At 35.7% G+C, this 20,427-nt stretch overlaps 1 protein-coding gene across 5 annotated transcripts in view; it reads right to left on the bottom strand.

The window, feature by feature from the left end:
- DTL (denticleless E3 ubiquitin protein ligase adapter) overlaps nt 1-20,427 on the bottom strand; it is an 84,787-nt gene that overhangs the window by 42,879 nt on the left and 21,481 nt on the right. For all 5 annotated transcript variants that reach the window (XM_078356614.1, XM_078356613.1, XM_002760547.6 and 2 more), the window contains 7 exons: nt 18,731-18,843; nt 17,108-17,181; nt 15,668-15,771; nt 15,287-15,391; nt 12,065-12,177; nt 6,518-6,607; nt 4,000-4,135 (listed from right to left, as the gene is read on the bottom strand). In XM_078356614.1, the coding sequence (XP_078212740.1) occupies nt 4,000-4,135; nt 6,518-6,607; nt 12,065-12,177; nt 15,287-15,391; nt 15,668-15,771; nt 17,108-17,181; nt 18,731-18,843 (735 nt within the window). The remainder of the gene's footprint in view (nt 1-3,999; nt 4,136-6,517; nt 6,608-12,064; nt 12,178-15,286; nt 15,392-15,667; nt 15,772-17,107; nt 17,182-18,730; nt 18,844-20,427) is intronic.

Genomic DNA, 20,427 nt, shown 5'->3' with positions numbered 1-20,427 from the left:
AAACTGTATCAATTTAACTTAAATCATGACTCTGTATTAGGAAAATGAGGAGCATGAACGTTTGGTGGGACACAGTAAAGGGAGTTAAATCCTTATGTTACAAAGATAAGAAGTTAAGCTGAAAATTGCAAAAAATAAATAGAACTGCACAAAATGATTTAGAAGTCTAGACATACATATCAAAGAATTAGCAAAAAGATTTGAAAGAGGTTGCCTCTGGGAAAGGGAAACTATGAGGCAGAGGGTCTGAGGACTGCTATTTATATTATTCACTCTTATAGAACTAGTTGACTTATTAAACTGTAATACCAAAGCTGGGCGTGGTGGCTCACACCTGTAATCCCAGCACTGTGGGAGGCCGAGGCGGGGATAACCTGAGGTCAGGAGTTTGAGACCAGCCTGGCCAACATGGTGAAACTCTGTCTACTAAAAATACAAAAATTAGCCAGGCATGGTGGTAGGCGCCTGTAATCCCAGCTACTCAGGAGGCTGAGGCAGAAGAATTGCCTGAATCTGGGAGGCAGAGGTTGTAGTGAGCCCAGATCACACCTCTGCACTCCAGGCTGGGTGACAAAGGGAGACTTCATTTCAAAAACAAAAACAAACAAAAAAAAGAAAGCTAAAAGCAAAGGTAGCACCATCAAAGACTACAGAATCCAGACTTAGAGCAAAAGACTCCTTTGAAGTTCTGCAACTTATAAGCAACTAAATAAGTCATTAGAAAAATGAGTCTGTATATTTCCCTTTCTCACCTTACAGTAAATTTATACCTTGATGGCTGAAGTAAAATGAATCTTTAAGCTTATTAAACCTCAAGCTTAAAGGCAATAAAGTCTGAAATACTTAGTGAGAGAACATAAGAGTAAATGGACAGGGAAATATGATGCTGGCCAGTAAGAGACAACTTGAGGTTAGCAGTAATTAATTGAAAGTGAACATTCCACATGGTTGTGTGTTTAACATGCAAGTACAGGTTTACAGCACATCTACTGATACCCTGAGAATCCACTTTGGCTAGCTCGTTGCTTTAAGATTTTTGCTCTTGGTTCATTGTTACTCTCTTCAATGTTATCTGTCAATCTGTAGTGATTACAAAATCCATGTACATGATCTTTCTAATACCTTGGTTTCTCAGTTTCTTGACTTTCTTCTATAATAATCATATCCTTTCACTCTCCTAAGCCACTTATTCTTGATCTTATCATTACCAATACCTGGAAATCTTCCATTATCTTAATTTCAATCATCCCACTCATCACTACTTATTTTCCCAGCTCCCTTCAGTATTTCAATTCCAATAATCTTTTATCCTCAATCCATTGATACTACCACATTTACACTATCCCTCTGCCCCATTATGTCCTCCCTTCCCTCCTGATATGGTTTGGCTGTCCCCACCTGAATCTCATCTTGAATTCCCACGTGTTATGGGAGGTACTTGGTGAAAGGTAACTGAATAATGGGGGCAGGTCTTCCCCATGCTGTTCTTGTGATAGCCAGTAAGTCTTCTGAGATCTAACAGTATTATAAGGGAGAGTTTCCCTGCCTAATTGCTCTCTTTGCCTGCTGCCATCCATGTAAGATGTGACTTGTTCCTCCTTGCCCTCTGCCATGATTGTGAGGCCTTCTCAGTCATGTGGAACTGTAAGTCAATAAACCCCTTTCTTTTGTAAATTGCCCAGTCTCAGCTATGTCTTTATCAGCAGTGTGAAAACGACTAATACCCCTTTTTAGTAAGGTTAAATCTTATAGTCATAATCATCCTCTTTGTATCCATCCTCAACTTCCTTCTTCGCTTGCACTGCTAAACCACATCCCTGGTTAAATCCAACCTTCTACCTACAGTATACCTGCACTTGCATAGCAAACACATAACCATGTGGAGTGCTCACTTTCAGTTAATTACTGCTAGTCTCAAGTTGACTCTTAAAACCTAGCAATCATATTTTCCTGTCCATTTATTTTGCTATTCTCTCAGTGACTATTTCAGACTTTCTTATCTCTTCTAAAATCTCTAGTCCCTTTTTCCCTTATCCCTATTCATAGTTAATGACCCCGATTCATGTTTTGACATCAGAACAGAAGGAAACTTCTGTAAGTTATGGCCATCTCATCTTTCCCCACCATCTCTCAGTAGCCTACCTGCACCATGCTTATATATTCCACCTTTTTTCCAATTACTATGGATCAACTATTCACATTCCTGGCAAATGCCTACCCTCCTACTTGTGTATCAGATAGTATCCCCTTCATGCTTACTTGAGGACACTGCTCTAGCAAATTTCCCTGCATCAATTTCCCCCTCTCTACAGGATCCTGCCAATCACTATGAAATGTTACAGTCCTATTTAAAAAAATAACCACCAAACTTCAACCCTGCTTCTTTCTCTATCTACCACTTCACTTCTCCTTTTTCCTTTATAACAAAACTCTATACTTGTAGTTCCCAAGTCATACCCATGAATGACACCAGTCAGGCCACCATCATACCACCAAAACGACACTCATTAAGGTCACCAAATAACCCCTACAATTGCCTAATTTTTTGGTCAGTTTTTAGGCCTAATCTTATTTGGTATGCCAGAAATATCAAATCGAATTCATCCCTCTTATTTACTTGGCTTCCAGAATATAATATTCTCCTAGTTTTCTCTTACTTCTCTGGTTGTGCCTGCTCAGTAGGCTTTAATGGTATTTGTCACCTCCTCATCCTCTAAACACTGGGGTACCCCAAGAGCCCAGGTCTATTTTTTTCTATCTATAGCTATCTTCACCTATATGATAATGACCCTCACGTCTACAACCTCAACCCTGAACTGCAGAATTAAACATCTAAATGCCTCCCTGACATATCCATTTGGGTGTTTAATAATTATATCAAACAACCGGTCTGAATGGAACTCCAGCTGTTCCCTCCCAAACCTGCTCTTCCTGCAGGGATATTTATCTAGGTTAATGAAACTACAACCTTTTAGCTTCTTAAGCAAAACCTCCGATGTCACCCTTGATAACTCTCCCATATATCACCACATCTGATCCCTTAACATGTTCTCTTGGCTCTGTCTTGTAAATATATCCAAAACTAAATGACTTCTCATCATAGCTTCTGCTATTACTCTGGTCGAAGTCACCATCAACACTTCCTGAATTATTTCAATGGCTTTTTAGAAGGAGCTTTTTGTTTTTACCCTGATCCCCTTACAATTTATCCTCAACACAGGAGTAAGAATGATCAAGTTAAAAGTCAGATTATGATACTCTTCTGCTCCAAACCCTCTGGAGGATTTTCATCTATCAAAATAAAAGCCAAAGTCCCATAAGAATTTCATTTCCTACTACTATTCTCCTCCCTTTCCTTTGCCTGCTCCAGCCCCAGGGGCCAGCCATGCTAACCTTTCTGAGGAAGAGAAAATATGTCAAGCATGCTTCTGTTTAGGGACTCTATACTTTTATTTCCCTGGAATATTCTTCTTTAAAATATCTATATGACTTACTACTTTACTTTTTTTGCTAAAAGACCGTATGTTCATTGAGTCTTCCCTGGCCACCTAATAAAAAGTTTTAATAGCATACTTCACCACCCTTGCCCTTCTCCCCTTCCTATTTCCTTTATTCCTAAGCCTTTTTTGTTATTTGACACAGTATATATTTTACTTTTTTATCTTATTTATTGCCTCTCATATTAATATGTTAGCTCTATTTACATCTTCAGGATTTTTCATTCTTTTTTTCACTGCTGAATCCCTAGCAACTAAGAACAGGGCCCAGCACATACTGGGTGTTCAAGAAATACTTGTTGAATAAACCTACCACTGTGGTACCTTGTGTAAACGATAAACATAGTAGTGCTCAGGAGATACTTAACAAAAAGAATGGCAAGAAGATAGGGCTTTTCTTTAAAAACATACCAATGCAAGATCAAATCCAGCTTATTACTCTGTACTGTAGGACTAAACCACTGAAACCACAAAAAACTTGGAAAGTAGATGATATTCTTACCTAAGCCAGCTCTTGACTCTTTTTTCTTCTGAGAGGCCCAACCCACTGTGGAAAGTTTATCTCCTCCTGGTTTCTCCTCTAAGCCTCTATTCAAGCGCCAAATTTTTAGTGTATTGTCATCAGAACAGGTAGCAATCTAACAGGGAGAACAAAGAAGGGTGTTAAGTTTCAATCAAAGACTCACAATACAGTAAAAAATTGATTGTCTTAAATGTTTGTGACTGGAGAATTAGTTTGTCTAATAAATAGAATATAGAAAATAATATCTGAAAGATCATATACATCAGTTTCTTGCTTTCAGGAATCATTCCAGATTTCCAACAAACCTGAGTTTCTAGTTTCTACTTCATATACCTTCTACTAGTATGTCTTTCATTACCGGTCATTTCTTACCTAAAGTTCTGATATAAAACCTGGCTCTTTATCATCTTCTGTATAAATACAAAATATGTAATTAATACACCCTTTTTACTCTTCTTTTAAATGATCAATCAGTATATGTTACCAACATTCAACTTCTACAATTTTCTTCTGAATTCTGCATGTTGTGCCACATTACTAAAGTAAAGGCACCATTTGCAAGATCATACTTGGCCCATGACTCTAGTAGGCGAAGCAGAACGTGCCTCTGTGACAAGTAGAATGAAACCATTCCTTTTGAGATTCTTTTTCAGATAGGTAAAGGAGCAATCTGGGAAAACAACAAGTTCACTAGGCTGAAAGAAGTTAAAAAATAACCTTTGCCCCTTTAAAAATATCTGACCATTCTCGATCTTGGTCCCAAGCCTTTTATGGCAGAGAAAGTCCAGCTTGAAGAGCTTGTGGCAAATGGCCACTGGTACCAGAGCTGTTCCCTAGCATTTGTTTATATAATTTCTCTATTTCAGTTACTAAAGAGAAAGAAAAAAAGGATACACGTTCTCCGAAGTCTTGGCCCCCAAGAGACTGGCAGCTTTTTCCTATCCTTACTGGGAGGCCAAAAGAAGATACACATATTTGACTGCTCAATATGAAATGTTTGAAATCTCACAGTTCCTCCATAGTTTATTAACAATAGTTATTTACAGAGCACCTACTATGTATCTGGCAGTTTACATTCTTTATCTTATTTAATTCTCACACTCTAAAGGCCTTATAATCAAACAATCTCCTATGTAAAAGGGAATAAAATTATTTCCCCAAAGTAACCACAATCAAATGGAAGAGCTAGAATTTACACTCAGCTTTCTCCTATTCCAAAAGTTAGACATTAAAAAAATAAAAACAACACAAACCATATTCTACTTTCTTAATTCTAGGCTTGAGATGAAATTATTTTTAAAAGACTTAAAAGAGAAGTCAATAAATTAGTATAGGTAAACAGCCCTCTATTTCCTTTGAGCACAGGAAATAAGGATAATTAATATATGATGTTTAATATGCACAGAGATAAGGGTAATATATGATGGTTGAAAAAAGATAATAAAATTAACCGAGTAATTAAAAAATCATTCATCTTAGTAAGTTCTATGAAGATGCAACACTACATGTCAAAAGCAGATATTTCACCACTAGAAATTATATGAAATCTCCAAGGAAAAAATATCATTAGCATATAATTAAGGTGATTAAAGTAACGACTTAAACAAAAAAAGGTCTGCCATAAAGTTGCGCACAGAAATGGTAACAAGGACAAGGAGAAACCCACAACAGTACTGGAAGCTAGCAGGGATGCTACAAATAGACCAGACCCTGAGAAGTTTCTGTAAGATAAAAAACAGATGGAAACAATAGGCAACAAAACCTCAAAACGTCATACGTGAAAGGGTAGACCTCTACAGAAATAAGATTTCCTGTGGAACCTAGAATAACTCAAAGACCAGAGGCAATGGGGGTTGCGAGAATGACTGGAACTTGAGCTACCATTATATAAAATTCCAATATATACATAGTTTTTAATGTTTCTGGCCTACCTACATTTTAGGTTTTTTTGTTTCTTAATGTGTCACTTTAAAAAAATGAAAAGGTGGGCATATTGTCTTCTTTCTAGAGTACCTAAAACATTTCAGACCTACTTACACAGTTTAGCAACAGATAACCTATTAAAACTTCACAGAAACCATTTTGTTAGCCATATGTAAAAACCCAAATTGAGCTGTTAAGATGTTACCTTTAATATACAACATTGACAGTATCTAAAAAGTAAAAAAGACTAGTTCTCACCTTAGATTGTATTTTTACCTTAGATTTTAATATAAAATTTTAATTAAGTTAAATACTTAATTTTACATTTAGGAAAGAAATAACTCTAGGAAACCAGAAATCTATCCTTATTTCACAGGGCATAATACCATTATGGTATGGGTAAAGAAAAGCAGAATATGTCTGAGTAATGTGGATATGGATCCTGGATGGCCTCTAGACCTTTAAAATCTCAACTTAAACATAAAAATCTATATCTTTCTCAAAACAAACCTTGGAAAAACCTATAAACCTGTGATCTACATTTTAAACCAACTATAAAAATTCATTTACAAACCTTTGTGAAGTCAGACGGACACCAGCACACAGATGTGACCTCTTGAGAATGACCCAGGAGCACAGTAGGAGGTTGCCAGGGTGTGGAGACCTAGTCCAATCAAAAAGAAACAAGTCAGCAAGCAATGTTGCATCTCCCAGATAGAGGCTTTGAATTCAGAAATGTGTCTTAAGAGAGTTTTAGGATTGTTACCAAAGGCCACTAGACCTGCCTAGTTATAGTTTGGGGAAAAAAAAAAGATTCCCAATGGGCATTAAAGCATTGCTGTCACTGATGTGAGAAAACACAATGAAAACAGCCAAAATAAGTAAACAATAAGAGCTTACACACAAGGATAGTTCTTATTTCATATCAGGACAACCTAGCCATACATACTTTGCCTAAAACTCAAGACTGTCATTGTCCCTCATTCCTTAGGTGGTAAACTTTCTGGAAGAATGTTATCCATCCTTACGTAGTCAGCTTGACAGCTTAGCCCTGTTTTACACAGCGCAGACATTTTCAGGTCTCGAGTCAGCTACTTCTAGAAACACTAAATTAATTGTGAAACCTGAAGATTTCTGAAACATGCTACCAACTCTCTTGGGACAAGTGGACAGTCTTCCTTCCAAAAGACGACTCACTAACTTTTACCAAAACCCAAATTTATACTCCTTCATTTTGAGTTGGATAATCTTCATTCTAAAGGGGTATAAACTATATTTTACACGGCACTTTGGTATCCTTTCTGGAAAAATTTTTTTCCTCTAAAATTTTATTTCAGTTAATTTGCTGAGAGAAGTTTTGAATTTTCAAGTGTCATTCCCATTTTAATATATTTTAACGCAGAAAGAAGGGTCACATTATACTGTCCTGTACATGTGACTAAGAATCATATTTTTCCATCGTCAGATGCCACCAGTTATGTGCATTTGACAGCATCGTACAGCTGACTCATTTAAGAGATGTCAATCTCTTTCATAGGCCATGGGAATTAATCAGCACAATAAGGAGTACAAACTCACATAACTATTATTAGCATGTGTGTTTCAAAAGAGCAAGAAGGTTCAGGCTGAGAGAAGTTATTCTCCTTTCATTTTCCTGAGGCTCTGAATCATGGCTCATTTTTATGAAGAGAGTGGAGGTGACTCTGGAATGATTATTTGTGAGAATGACTAAGTAAACTTAATAGGTTCCCCAAATTATAGTTAATAGATTTGACACACTGATTTGTAAGGTTAACTCAATCATTAATACTCCTCTCTTGGCTCAAATGGTACATATACAATAATTCAAAAAGCAAAAGAAGACAAAGAGCAGAGTCTAACTAGTTTTGCTGAGTTAATTAAAATTTAACAGAAGGAAGCTTTTTCTACATCTACAGGAATCTCACTTACTGCCTACTCTTACAATGCCACAGAGATAATTCATTCTTTCCCAAGGTAACATATTTTAGAAAAGACATTTTAAGGTTGTCTGTATCCCAGTAGTCACAGAAATTTTCCTTCCTCCTCCATTGGTGATGGTCCCAGTCTATTAAGCTTCTCTTCACCCAAGGTCCAAACAGGTCTGGTAGCAGCAAATTAAAAGGGAGAGGAAATCCTCAAGTCCTACTGAGCATCCTGGTAGAAACACATTATTCTCTTCCATTGGTTCACCTGCTTATTGCCTCTAGCTTTTAATTTAATGATACTGGTCCCTTCTCAGTTTCTGTATAATAATACTAAGAAGAACCTAAATGTGTACACAGAGGATTAAAAGAAGTTTCAAAAAGCCCCCTAAATAGCTGCCAATAGAATATATGCACATTTTTTTGTATTTATCGTGTTTCAGAGAAAAAAGAAAATATTTTAGAATATGATAAAAAGGTATAAATAATGAAAATAAAAGTCTAAGCCAGGCACTTTACATAGCATTAAAAGTGGGGGAAAGGAATAGAATTTTGTTCCTACACTCCCAGGAGAGTTAAAAACCTATATTAAAGAAGAACTTATACGCAAATGTTCATAGCAGCTTTATTCATAATGTCAAAAAGCGGAAGCAACTCAAATGTCCATCAACTGATTAATGAATAAACAAAATGTGGTCTATCTATACAATGGAATATTATTCAGTCATAAAAAATGAAGTACTGACATGCTATAACATGAATGAACCTAGACAAATTATGCTAAGATGTCAGGCACAAAATGCTGATTTTGTACAACTCCACTTATACAAAATGTCTAGAATAGCAAATTCAGAGACATAATGTAGTTTAGCAGGTGCTGGGGAGGAAGAGGGGATTGGAGAGTAACTGTTAAAGGACATAGGTTTTTTTTCTGGTGTGATGATGTTTGGGAATTAGTGGTGATGTTTGTACAACACCGTGATTACACTAGTAACTACTCAACTGTAAACTTAAAAATGGTGAATTTTATGTTATATGAATTCTATCTCAATAAAGAAAAGTTGGGGGAAGGGCGTGTTGTGGGTTGAAATGAGAAACTAATGTCTAACGAGTTTTCATGAACTTTTATGCTTTGATAGTTTAGGACCATCCCAGGGTATAGTATGACTACTTCAAGAAAGATTCGTTTCTTCGAATGAGACTCAGGTGGTTTTTAAATCCTTCATTTTTATTTAAATAAATTTTTATTTTTTGTCCATTAGTATAAAAACATTATTATATAATCTCATTTTTTAAGGCTTCCTTTCCCTTTTAAGTAGGAAAGAGACTATTAAGTTTAAAAGACATTTATATACACGCATTTTGGAGATGCTCAGACACAGAAGACTGTCCTCTCTTACATATTCTACTTTTTATAAAATAAAGACTTTAATTCAAGAAACAAGAAATCCTAAAGTTAAATCTCTTACAACTATGAAGGTATCTCTAGAAGTAAATGGCTCTAATCTGCAGATCTCATAAAGTTATTTTGTATACTTAAACATACAAAGAATGTCAGCACTTTTCCTCACAAAATCTCTTCTCTGCCCAGTTGGAAACCAAGTCTAATCTTTATTTCTGCCATGAGATCATTTACACTTCCTAAAGTGTCAGGCTTAACGTTTTGCCAGTCAGTGGTAGAATGACTATGCCAAATCAGTTTATTTATAACCACTTCGATGTTATTCAGTGGCTATATCAGAAACAAACCAGAGAATAGGGGACGGTGTGGGGGTGGGACAACGCATAGGTTAAAAAGAAAAGGTATAATATTAAATCTTTTTAAAAGTCTTGGGCTTCAATATCAGTCTAAATATATTATATTTCCCCTTTGCTGGGCAGTAGTGAGGATTAAAAGGCCCTTCTCTTCTGTCTTAAGATACAAGACCCCCTTCTATTTTGTTTCTTGTGTCCGTGGGCTTTTGGCTTTTTAACATAGAAAAAATTCCAATACTTAGGAGAATTCTGACTTTTTGAACATGTAGAAGAGATTTAGAAGATAATCCAACAGTCTGGATACTCAGCTTGAATGGAATTGCTCTTAAAAATACCAGTCCTCCTTTTCTTAATCATGGAAAAGAGAAACTGAGCCACCTCACTAGGCAAATTCAATTTTAGGATGTGCAAGCTTGCCAGGATCTCAAATATCAGTCTGTACACTGAGTTATGTGTGGACAGGCAGAAGAATATCATGGTTGAACCACGTCATTCAACACTGACATGTGACCCAGCCTAGGAAATAAAAAATACCATAACCCATGTATTTGGTAGCTACCAATTGGTTGTCTGAAAATGGCTTAGAAACAATGGCCAACTATATTTAGTGTATATCTTTATAGGAAGGAAGTATTCCCTCAACCTTCACTCTATGAAACAAAATTTTAAAAAGGACTTTGCGCTAGAGAAGAGGAACTTAAAGAATTGTCAAGAAAAGTTTACACACATATAATTCTACACATAATTATGTATATATATAAAATTTAACAATTAAGAATAATTTCAAAACTATCAAGAAAACCACACACACAATATAATTGTATACATAATTATGTATACAGAATTTAAAACCTTCTTCAGAATAATTTTAAAAGAATAATCAATACATGTTTTTTGAATTATTCTTTACATGCTTTTTGATATGTTTCCATTTTTTTTTAAGAAGAAACAAACTTTAAAAGATACAGACCTGTGGTAGGAATAAAATCCTCTAGTTAAGTTGAGAGCCAAAGTAGAGAAAGAAACATAGGTAAGACAATGAACAAAGAAGAAAGGAAAAATAAAGATAGCAAAATAAAAAGCTTTAAGACCAAATTTAAACTCAAAATTTAAAATACAAGACAGAAGCATTAATGCTAGCGATGTAACATACAATCTCAAGTAAGAAGAATATTATAGAGGAAACTCCATCTTGTGATGGAGTCTCAAGTATATACTTTATAGGCAAATTTTCACTTAAAATCATAACAAAAGAAACATGCTTGCAGAAAAAGGCAAGCCCAACATAGAAGCGTCTTGAATAGAGCACTATCTCCACCTTGTGACTATTTAGGATATGGTTACTAAAATTTTAATACAGTACTGTTGCATTTTTGCAACTCTTGTTATACAGCAATCATTTTTTTGTACTGCTCTGAGGACTAGAAGAAATTAAGCTGAAGAATTATGCTTCATACTGAACAGGTTTTATCTCTTTCCTAAAAAAAATTGCAATATTACTTTCTAGAGGTTGGCAGGACAAAGAATGATATAAATTTCTTTTGAGAAGGGATTTGATACTATCAAAACTATGGATCTATGAAGTTTTAGACGTTATGACTTTAAAACCCAAAATATGTGAACTCTGATTATTCAATTAACCAATGTCAAAGACATTTATGAACTTACGGGGAAATCTAGAAGATAACTAATTTTTAGTCATGGGTAAACAATGCCTTAATGATTGTTCTCTGAATTCCCAGAACATTTCCATAATTATTCCTTCAAGAGACATTTTTTCAGTGACAAGCAAGTGCTACCTGTTGTGTAATATTTTTATTTTCTCTACTGGACTTCAAATGGACAGTTTAAAATTTTTTAGCTTATAGTGGACACTTTAGAATTACTGTTATTAAAAAAGTTAATTAAAAGATTATTAAATAACACTACTAAATATATAAAAATTTGATAAAGCAGCCACTTCTACTTTAGTGGCCTGAAGATCAGCTACTTATTCATACAAATATTTTTGAGTTTCTGTTTTACACAAGGCTCCATGGGTGATTTGAGCTCAGTATCCTAGGGATCAAAATACTGTACTCTGAGAGTTTGAAACCAGAGGGCGGAAAGTCAGTACAGCATGTTTTCCAGGATGCAGGACAAAGTAGCTAAAGTTCTAACTGCCCTCTGAATTTCCTAATAATTTGTGAAACAGAGGATATGAATTATCAATTTCTGACAAGCTGTGGCCCTGAAAGTTTCATACATTCTGTAACAGAGTAAGGTTTCAGCTATATTAAGAGCCAAGAAGCAACCTTTACTAACTATCTGATGCAGGAATAGTATAGTTTATGTGGTTACATTAAACTTACCTCACACTGGACAGAACAAATATTTGCAAGAATACTTCAGCCTAACATTTGTGGGGAAGTTTAGCAACTTACCTTCCATATGTAAGCAGCTTCGTCACTTGAACCACTGACTAAAAACTGGTCATCTGGACTAAGGCTGGATTTTACATAAAAGGTAGAGTTCTGGTGTCCATTGAAGATAGCCACTGCCAGAGGAAAAAAAACAAATTACTTAGCTCTTGATATTTCCAGAGGTAAAGTGGATATAGACAGGATATATATATTCTAACAAGTTTTTATCACTATATTGCCTATTAAAGCAGATGGTCTAGCTTTATTCATCAAATAAAAGGGAACTGGACATTGGCAGAAAAATGAAACCCTAAAAGGAAGCTTTATGTTAGATCCAATCTCATGAATTCAGTCTGAATACTTGGTATTAAAATGGCTATATCAAGAGGAAAAAATGTGATTAAAAACATTCCTTAAAAAAAAAAAAAGAATGCAGTCAATGTCCAACTTGTAGTAAAATGCCTTTATAATACCCTCTCTCTCCAGCCCAGGGTAGGATTTTTTCCACTGCATAATATATTCATCTAATTTCTCCTTAGACTTCAAGCCTCTTGAGGATAAATTTCCTATCTTACCTTTTCTTCTCTAGACTTACAGTGCTTTGAACAGAGTAGACCCTCAAACATTTGTTCCATGAATAGGAAAACAAAAATCAGTGAAAATTATCATTTGAGTTCTCGTTAAAACTTACTAATGGCTTATCTGGGATATGGGAATCATTTTAATCCAGCACTTTAAGTAGGCTGAATGGTGGAAGTAGCTAGTGGGGTAAACTATGTTCATACATAAGGCACTAGGTTAGGGTTAGCCTTCTCACTGTGAACAGCAGAAGGGCAAGTAACCAAATCTAGCCTAATATGTTCTTGACAGGTTCTTCTATCCTAAGAAGGTCAAATCCCGAGGCTTCTGACATCAGAATACTAGGAGGAAATACAGGAGAAAAATCTAATTATCGGAGAATTTAAGAATACCTTTAGGCAGGAAAAAAACAATCACACGCCATCTTTTAACAAACAGAGAAAAGTATTAGTAAGGGCCTTATCAGGTTTCCGTAAGTGCTCACAGGAATCTCTTCCATTTTCTAGAATAAAGCTGGAAAAGAACTTTGTATTTATAGCTTTTAAGGAAAAAGCTATGCAGGCAGAGCAAATATTCCTGATATCAGACATTTTTACTGTGAAAATGAGGCAGGATATTAATCAAGTTGGATACATCTATTATCACTGCAAAACAAAAAACTCCTTTATTCTGAACACTGTTCTAAAACTGTAATTTTTAATTTTCCTCAACTCTAAACTATGAATGGAAATCTCTGGCCAGAATTTCCCACAACACCTGTAAGTATTTATTGCCCTCTGCTGGTCTAAGAAAGGCTGGTATGAAGCACACTGTAAATGTTTAAACCTTGCTAAAAATTCTCCTAAAACGTATGTTAGCTTTAATTAGTTCAGTTTAATCTTGCTTTCGTGATCATCTGGGCTCTTAAAATACTTCAGAGTCATCCTCATGAACATCACCATAAATACAAAGTATGGTAGATCAAGTATCAAATCCAATATCCTTTCAGAAGTTTTGAAAAGAACAAGTAATTATAAGACGTTACACACCGCCCCCCCGACACACACACTCCCTGCCCCCCACCCCCACACACATAGTTGTCAGGTCTTATTCTGCCACCCAGGCTGTAGTGCAGTAGCAAGATCATGGCTCACTGAAGCCTGAAATTTCCCAGGCTCAAGCAATCCTCCTACCTCAGCCTTCCAAGTACCTGGGACTTAAGGTGCATTCCACCACATCGGTCTAATTTTTTGCATCTTTTTATTGAGACGGGATTTCGACATGTTGCCGAGGCTGGTCTTGAACTCCTGAGCTCAAGCAATCTGTCAGCCTCAGCCTCCTAAAGTGCTGGGTTTATAGGTGTGAGCCACCATGACCCGCCATCATTCAATTTTTAAAGAATAAATCGATCTATTCATCTATTTACCTATCTGAGCAAATGAAATTAAATAGAACCATAGAAAAGGTTTACTAAATTATTAGCAAAGTGTTTGATGGAAGAAAGACACTAAACTCAAGGCTCTTTTCAGTGCCACACTACATCAAAAATTATGTAGAAAGAGCTCTTGTATATCCCGTTAATATAATCAAGATTAGGCTTTATCTTTCAAGGAAACGATTTTGAAAAGTCTATTTTATTTGACTGACTAAATCAGCAGTTCTCCAAGCTCCAATTCCATTAAGGAAAATAGCAAAAGAAACACTTCTTTTCTTTTCTAAATGCTACTGCTCTTGTTTAGAGAAAAGCACACCCAATGCAAAGCAGCAGAAATGCAGACCATGATGCTGTTGCAGATACTGAAGTCCTAATAAGGTTGCTTGGGGTGATCTTTGGAAACTTCTGTAAGATCTCAGCTAAAATGACAAGTTCTGTATTTGAGATTTCTTGTTTATCAGCACATTTCACTGTAGTGGAAACTAGGTAACTCTGAAGATTGGTTATAGAATTCAAAGTGTTTTTGAAAGATCTACAGATGAGGAATAACCAGGCTATTAAGATGTTGTTGCTTGCTTAAGTAATTGATAATGTTCTTAAAAATAACATAACCCAAATAACTCTCAACAGCATGCCTGAGGCTGGTGATTTGGAAGAAGGAGGGGAGAGGATTAAAAAAAAGAGGAAAGTGTACTTGAAAAACTTGGTTTACTTTTTAAAACTATCTTTATATATTAGTTTTAAGTATCAGATTCTATTTTTATAGTCTTGAGGTTAAAAAAAAAAAGGGTGAGGCTGGGGAAAACACCTAAAGAGATAAAATGGCCTCTAACATTAAGGAGAAGGCTGAGGTAGGTTGAAACTATTTTGGGGTCTGAGAAATTCAGCCACCCCAATTTTAACCAGCAGCCCCTAAAGAGGACAAAAGCTGAGCAGAAGCACTTTTTCTACTTCAGAGTTTACTAAATCAAAAATTGAGAGAATTCTAAATATAGGCCAAAGGGCATAATTTCAGGAGATACCCTCTATTAAAAGAAAATTAAGTCACCATGTAAAGCAGGATTCAGCTTACTTGTGAAATCATCACAAGGAATGTACACTTATGAAAATATCACTGGAACTAATCAAAGATGACAAAATTCTCATATGGCTTAGTAAGTTCACTTTAGAAGAAAACCCATTAAACTGTCATTACCAAAAAAGCCCATATTAGTTTCCTGGTAAGAGAATTTGAATGACTAGTATCTTACCTGGAGAAGTCTTCAAGCCAGTCATATTGAACATGTAGATGTTATCATCTGTGCAATTAGCAAACAAAGTAGAGCCAGTGGAATCCAAAATCAGACTTGAATATCCTGGAAAAAGGAAACTTAAGTTTAGCATGTCCTGATGATGGTGAGTAGATCTGAGGTTAAAATGTAGAGGCAAAAACAGATCATTCCATAAGAATCATCATCCAAATTCTTTGTCCCCAAAATATACACAAACCAAAAATATTCTTCTGAGTTTTTATATTTTGAACTTCATATATTAGAATTTTTCCAATCAATGTTACTGAAAACTAGCCTACCTTTTCTCTTTTTTAAACAAAAACTCATTATCTCCCCCAAAAGACCTATATAAAGGCTTACCAAGTTTTCGAGTGCTGCTACCTGGGTACAGGAAAGACTTGGATGCTATGGGTTCTTGTCGATAAGCAGTGTAATTCTTACGTAAATCCCATACTTTGATTATCCTAAAAACCAAGGCAAATAAATATTTTGTAGACCTTCCAATCCCCAACAACGTCAATTACATTCAATGTGAAATGACTTTTAATCTAACTTCTCTGGCACATTAACTAGGTACAGTGAGGATATTTCAATGGGAAACGAATTAAATTATCTTATACTCTTGTCTCCAATATCAAGCTTATAATTCTGACAGAACGGAAACAGATGTGACTTGACCCAGTGTTGGGTTACTGGAGTTTACTCTAAGGGAACGGAAAAGGAGATGAAGGTTGACTGCTGATAGTAACTGTTCCATTGTTTTTAGAAAAAACACTTCCTAAGCCTTTAATATTCTGCATATATCCTTTGGTATCTTAAGTAGCAATTTCTGTCCCTGTGGTTGTATTTCCATACATAACTCCTTCATTATTCTAGTCTAAACAAATTGTACTGTGAAATAAAGTATTTTTTCATTTCATCTATTGAGATAATTGCCTCAATCCTCTACTTCTAGCAGGAAGGCAACTTGAAAACACAAACCTGATATGACGGTATCCTTGGAAACAAACAGAGCAAGCTTTCAGTCATTCACAAGCAGAACTAATAACCTTTAGACAATCCTTCATTCCTGCCTGAGAATTTGGTTCACAGAGGGTTTTAGCACCCAGAGGACACAATGGAAATCCTAGTTTGGTAAGCCATCATCTTTTAAATTAAAAATTTTAAGGGAAGGATGCCTTGAGAGATATAATAGGAAGAAGATTAAAAAGAGTCTCCATATGCAAAGAATTTATATTCTACAAAGCAAGCAACCAAGAAGTATCACACAGCAGACTTATTTGGAAGTCAAGAATTCAGACTAATCATGGATGATAGGTATGTGATAGCCATCAGACCTTACTATCATCAATCTAGTTAGACTACTTCCAGAAATGTCAACTACATCCCCAGAATCAGATTTCTTCCTTTAGGATATTCTTAAATCTGAAAAAGACAAAACCCAAAGTAACAGAAATTTTACTCCTCAAAATAAGAATTAGTGACTAAGTTATATTGCATAAGGCAGGCAAGCAAGCTACCCATCCAGCTTCTTTTCAAAGATAGCAACAGGAGCTACCACTGCTTTTCTGCGCTAGACAATGTGCTAAATGTGATACATATACTCTTTCATTTAATTATTTCAGCAAGAGTCCTTCAACTAGATATTTTCCAGTGTGATCTGTAGTCCCTTTTCTCATTGGGTACTTGCTATGTTGACAGTTAGAACCACACACATTCAATTATAATGAGACTATGTGACTTCCCTATCACAGCTCATAAAAAATATCTCATCAGAAGAACAAAGAAACAGAATCTTACCCATCCACCGCTCCTGCTGAGACTAACGTATTCTCATCTTGAAAGAGGACCACAGTAACACTTTGCTGGAAATCCTGATAGCACAAGAAAAGAAAAAGAAGAAAATTTGATCTTGGCCATCATAATCTTTACCATCAAGAGAACAAAGTGCTAAAAAACGACTTTTCTCCCCAGACTCTAACTTAGATGAAATCTTCTCTAATAATCTCAATTGGATATATATGCTGACCAAGAGGTAATTTTAGTAAGAATCATTAAGTTTTAGTATATAGTATATAGTATACAAAGTATACTGTGTTAATACTTTAACTTGTACTCAAAAAACAAACTGATGACTAAAAGATTTTGCCTGTCAGAGCCTACTGCATCTACTTAGACTCAGCCCTACTAATATGCTGTGTATCCTTAGAAAACTTATTTAACGTTCCTGTGTCGGTTTAATCTCTAAAATGTTGCTGTCTACCTAGATTATTACATAGGAGTATCGAAAGAATTATGGATAACAGATTATTACATGCTCTGGAAAAAAAAAAACTGCCCAGTGGAGTCTTACCTCCTACTTACTATTACCTAACAAGATTAAATGTCTGAAATGTTACTCCTTTTAACTTAATATGGCCTCCACTATCTGTTTCCATTCATGCTTGTGTCCTGTTCATGGCATATAGTTTTAAGTCTTAATGTCTTAGCAGTCATACTTCCCCCAAAATATTAACTTGTATCCTATACACCAGAAATATTTTTAAAAAAATACATTAAAGGGAGAAAAGGGCAATTTCTTTTTTAAAGTAAAAGGATATATTACGGGCATTGAGCTCTGACTGCAAGTTAATAGGGTGTTCTACCCATGATCTCAGTATATTTAATAATATTTTGTCAAATGCTTATTAAAAATAAACAAAAAAACCTACCTTTCTGTAGTTTGTACTATGAAAACAGGGATTCTTTCCCCATAGAAAAGTGCATCGCAGTACTTAATATGCTTCTTCAAATTACTCCTCCCCCACTTTTCCTTACAAATTCCACTATACCACAGGGGTGTATGTGTAGAGAGAGAAAGATTTCTAGGGATGAGACTTGGTAAGCTGCATTTTTAACACATGCCTCAGGCAACTCTGATGCACACAGTATTTGAGGTGATGGCTATCTCAATTACCCTGATTCAATCATTATACACAGTATACATGTATCAAGCTGTGTACATGTATGCGCCAAAATATGTACAATCATGTCATCAATTTTTATTTAAAAATTAATTAATTAAAAGTAAACAGAGATAATCATCACTTTCTACTTAATGGCATCATGAGACAACATGACCTTATGTTTAATGCAATCTAATTCTTTAAAACCAAAATAAAGTTTAAAGTAAAATAAAAGATATTCATCAGTGAGGCCACCATATAATATTTTAAGTTGCATCAATAATATAAGTAAATGGCATTATAATTCAGAAGAACTAAAAGTTAGAATTTGAGAACCACACTGTAAGTACTGAATAAGCAATAAACCACTGATATCAAACGAGAATCATGAAGATCGTCATTCACTTAATCGAGAGTTCCCATTTATTCTATCCTACTAATAAGATCTCCACAAATGTATACGTCTGTAAAATCTTACCACAGATGGAGCAAGTCCCTTTGAATTCTGTTTCTTCTTGGGTTTTGAAGGGGTTTGCTTGTCTGAGGTATTGTGAGCTCCACTGATTTGATTGACTTGCCTATAAAACCCATCTGAAAGATATTCCAAAGAAATTTAGGTTTCAGGATTCTTACATGCTGAATGTAACACGTGTATGTAAAACTTCAATATTAAGTTATTTTTGACCAAATTGGTGAAATTAGAAGCCAGCAGAACTACATTTCCTGTGAGACTATAGTGTATAAAAATGAACAGATGTTTTTAAGAGCTTTAATAAGTGCCAAAACTTGGAAACAACCAAGATGTCCTTCAGTATGTGAATGAATAAACTGTGGTCCATTCAAACAATAGAATATTACTCAGTGCAAGAAATGAGCTTGATAAAGCCATAAAAAGACATGGAGGGAATGTAACTGGTTGCATTGGGCTTATATCAGTGACTGCCAGGGCTTAGAGGGAGGTGGAGGAGAGAGGATTTCTAGGATAGTGAAACTATTTTGTATGATACTACTATGGTGGACATATGTCATTACACATTTGTCAATATAACACTAATTATAAGCTCTGAATGACAGCCTGTGTTGAAATAGGTTCACTGATTATAACAAAAGTACCACTCAGGCATTGGTTGGATGTCAGTGGGGTAGGCTGTATGTGGGTGGGGCAGGGGCTATATGGGAACTCTTCTGTACTTTCTGCTCAATTTTGGTGTGAACATAAAACTGCTGTACAAAATAAGGTTTATTAAAATTTTTCTAAATAATTTATTATATATTTCAAAATTGCTAGAATGGGAGGCCCAGGTGAACAGATCGCCTGAGGTCAGGAATTCCAGACTAGCCTGGCCAACATGGCGAAAACCCCGTCAATGCTAAAAATTCAAAAATTAGCTGGGCGTGGTGGTGCACGACTGTAATTTCAGCTACTTGAGAGGCGGAGGTAAGAGAATCACTTGAACCCGGAAGGTAGAGGTTGCAGTGAGGTGAGATCATGCCACTTCAATCCAGCCTGGGCAATCGACTGAGACTCCGTCTCAAAAAAAAAAAACAATAGCTAGAGGAATTGTAATGATCCCAACATAAAGAAAAGATAAATCTTTAAGATGCTGGATATCCCAATCACCCTGATTTGACCATTACATGTTCTATATGTATCAAGATATCTCATATACCCCTCAAAATATGTAGAACTATGTTATCAATTTTTAAAAATGCAGATACTAGGCCAGGCGCGGTGGCTCACGCCTGTAATCCCAGCACTTTGGGAGGCCGAGGCGGGTGGATCACGAGGTCAAGAGATCGAGACCATCCTGCTCAACATGGTGAAACCCCGTCTCTACTAAAAATACAAAAAATTAGCTGGGCACGGTGGCGCCTGCCTGTAATCCCAGCTACTCAGGAGGCTGAGGCAGGAGAATTGCCTGAACCCAGGAGGTTGCAGTGAGCCGAGATTGTGCCATTGCACTCCAGCCTGGGTAACAAGAGCGAAACTCCGTCTTAAAAAAAAAAACTAAATAAATTTAAATTAAAAGATATTTACCAGTGAGGCTGTGTAACAGTATTTTTTTAAATCCATCAAGAAAATGCCAAAAGTGGGTAAATGGCATTATAATTCAAAGACAATACAAGATAAATACATGACTGTAATACTTGCAAGAACCGCTAAGATCTTAAGAA

The sequence above is a fragment of the Callithrix jacchus genome, chromosome 19 (genome assembly GCF_049354715.1).
Source record: "Callithrix jacchus isolate 240 chromosome 19, calJac240_pri, whole genome shotgun sequence".
NCBI lineage: Eukaryota > Metazoa > Chordata > Mammalia > Primates > Cebidae > Callithrix > Callithrix jacchus.
The sequence above is the reverse complement of the archived record's forward strand: the minus strand, read 5'-3'. Positions and strand labels throughout refer to the sequence as shown.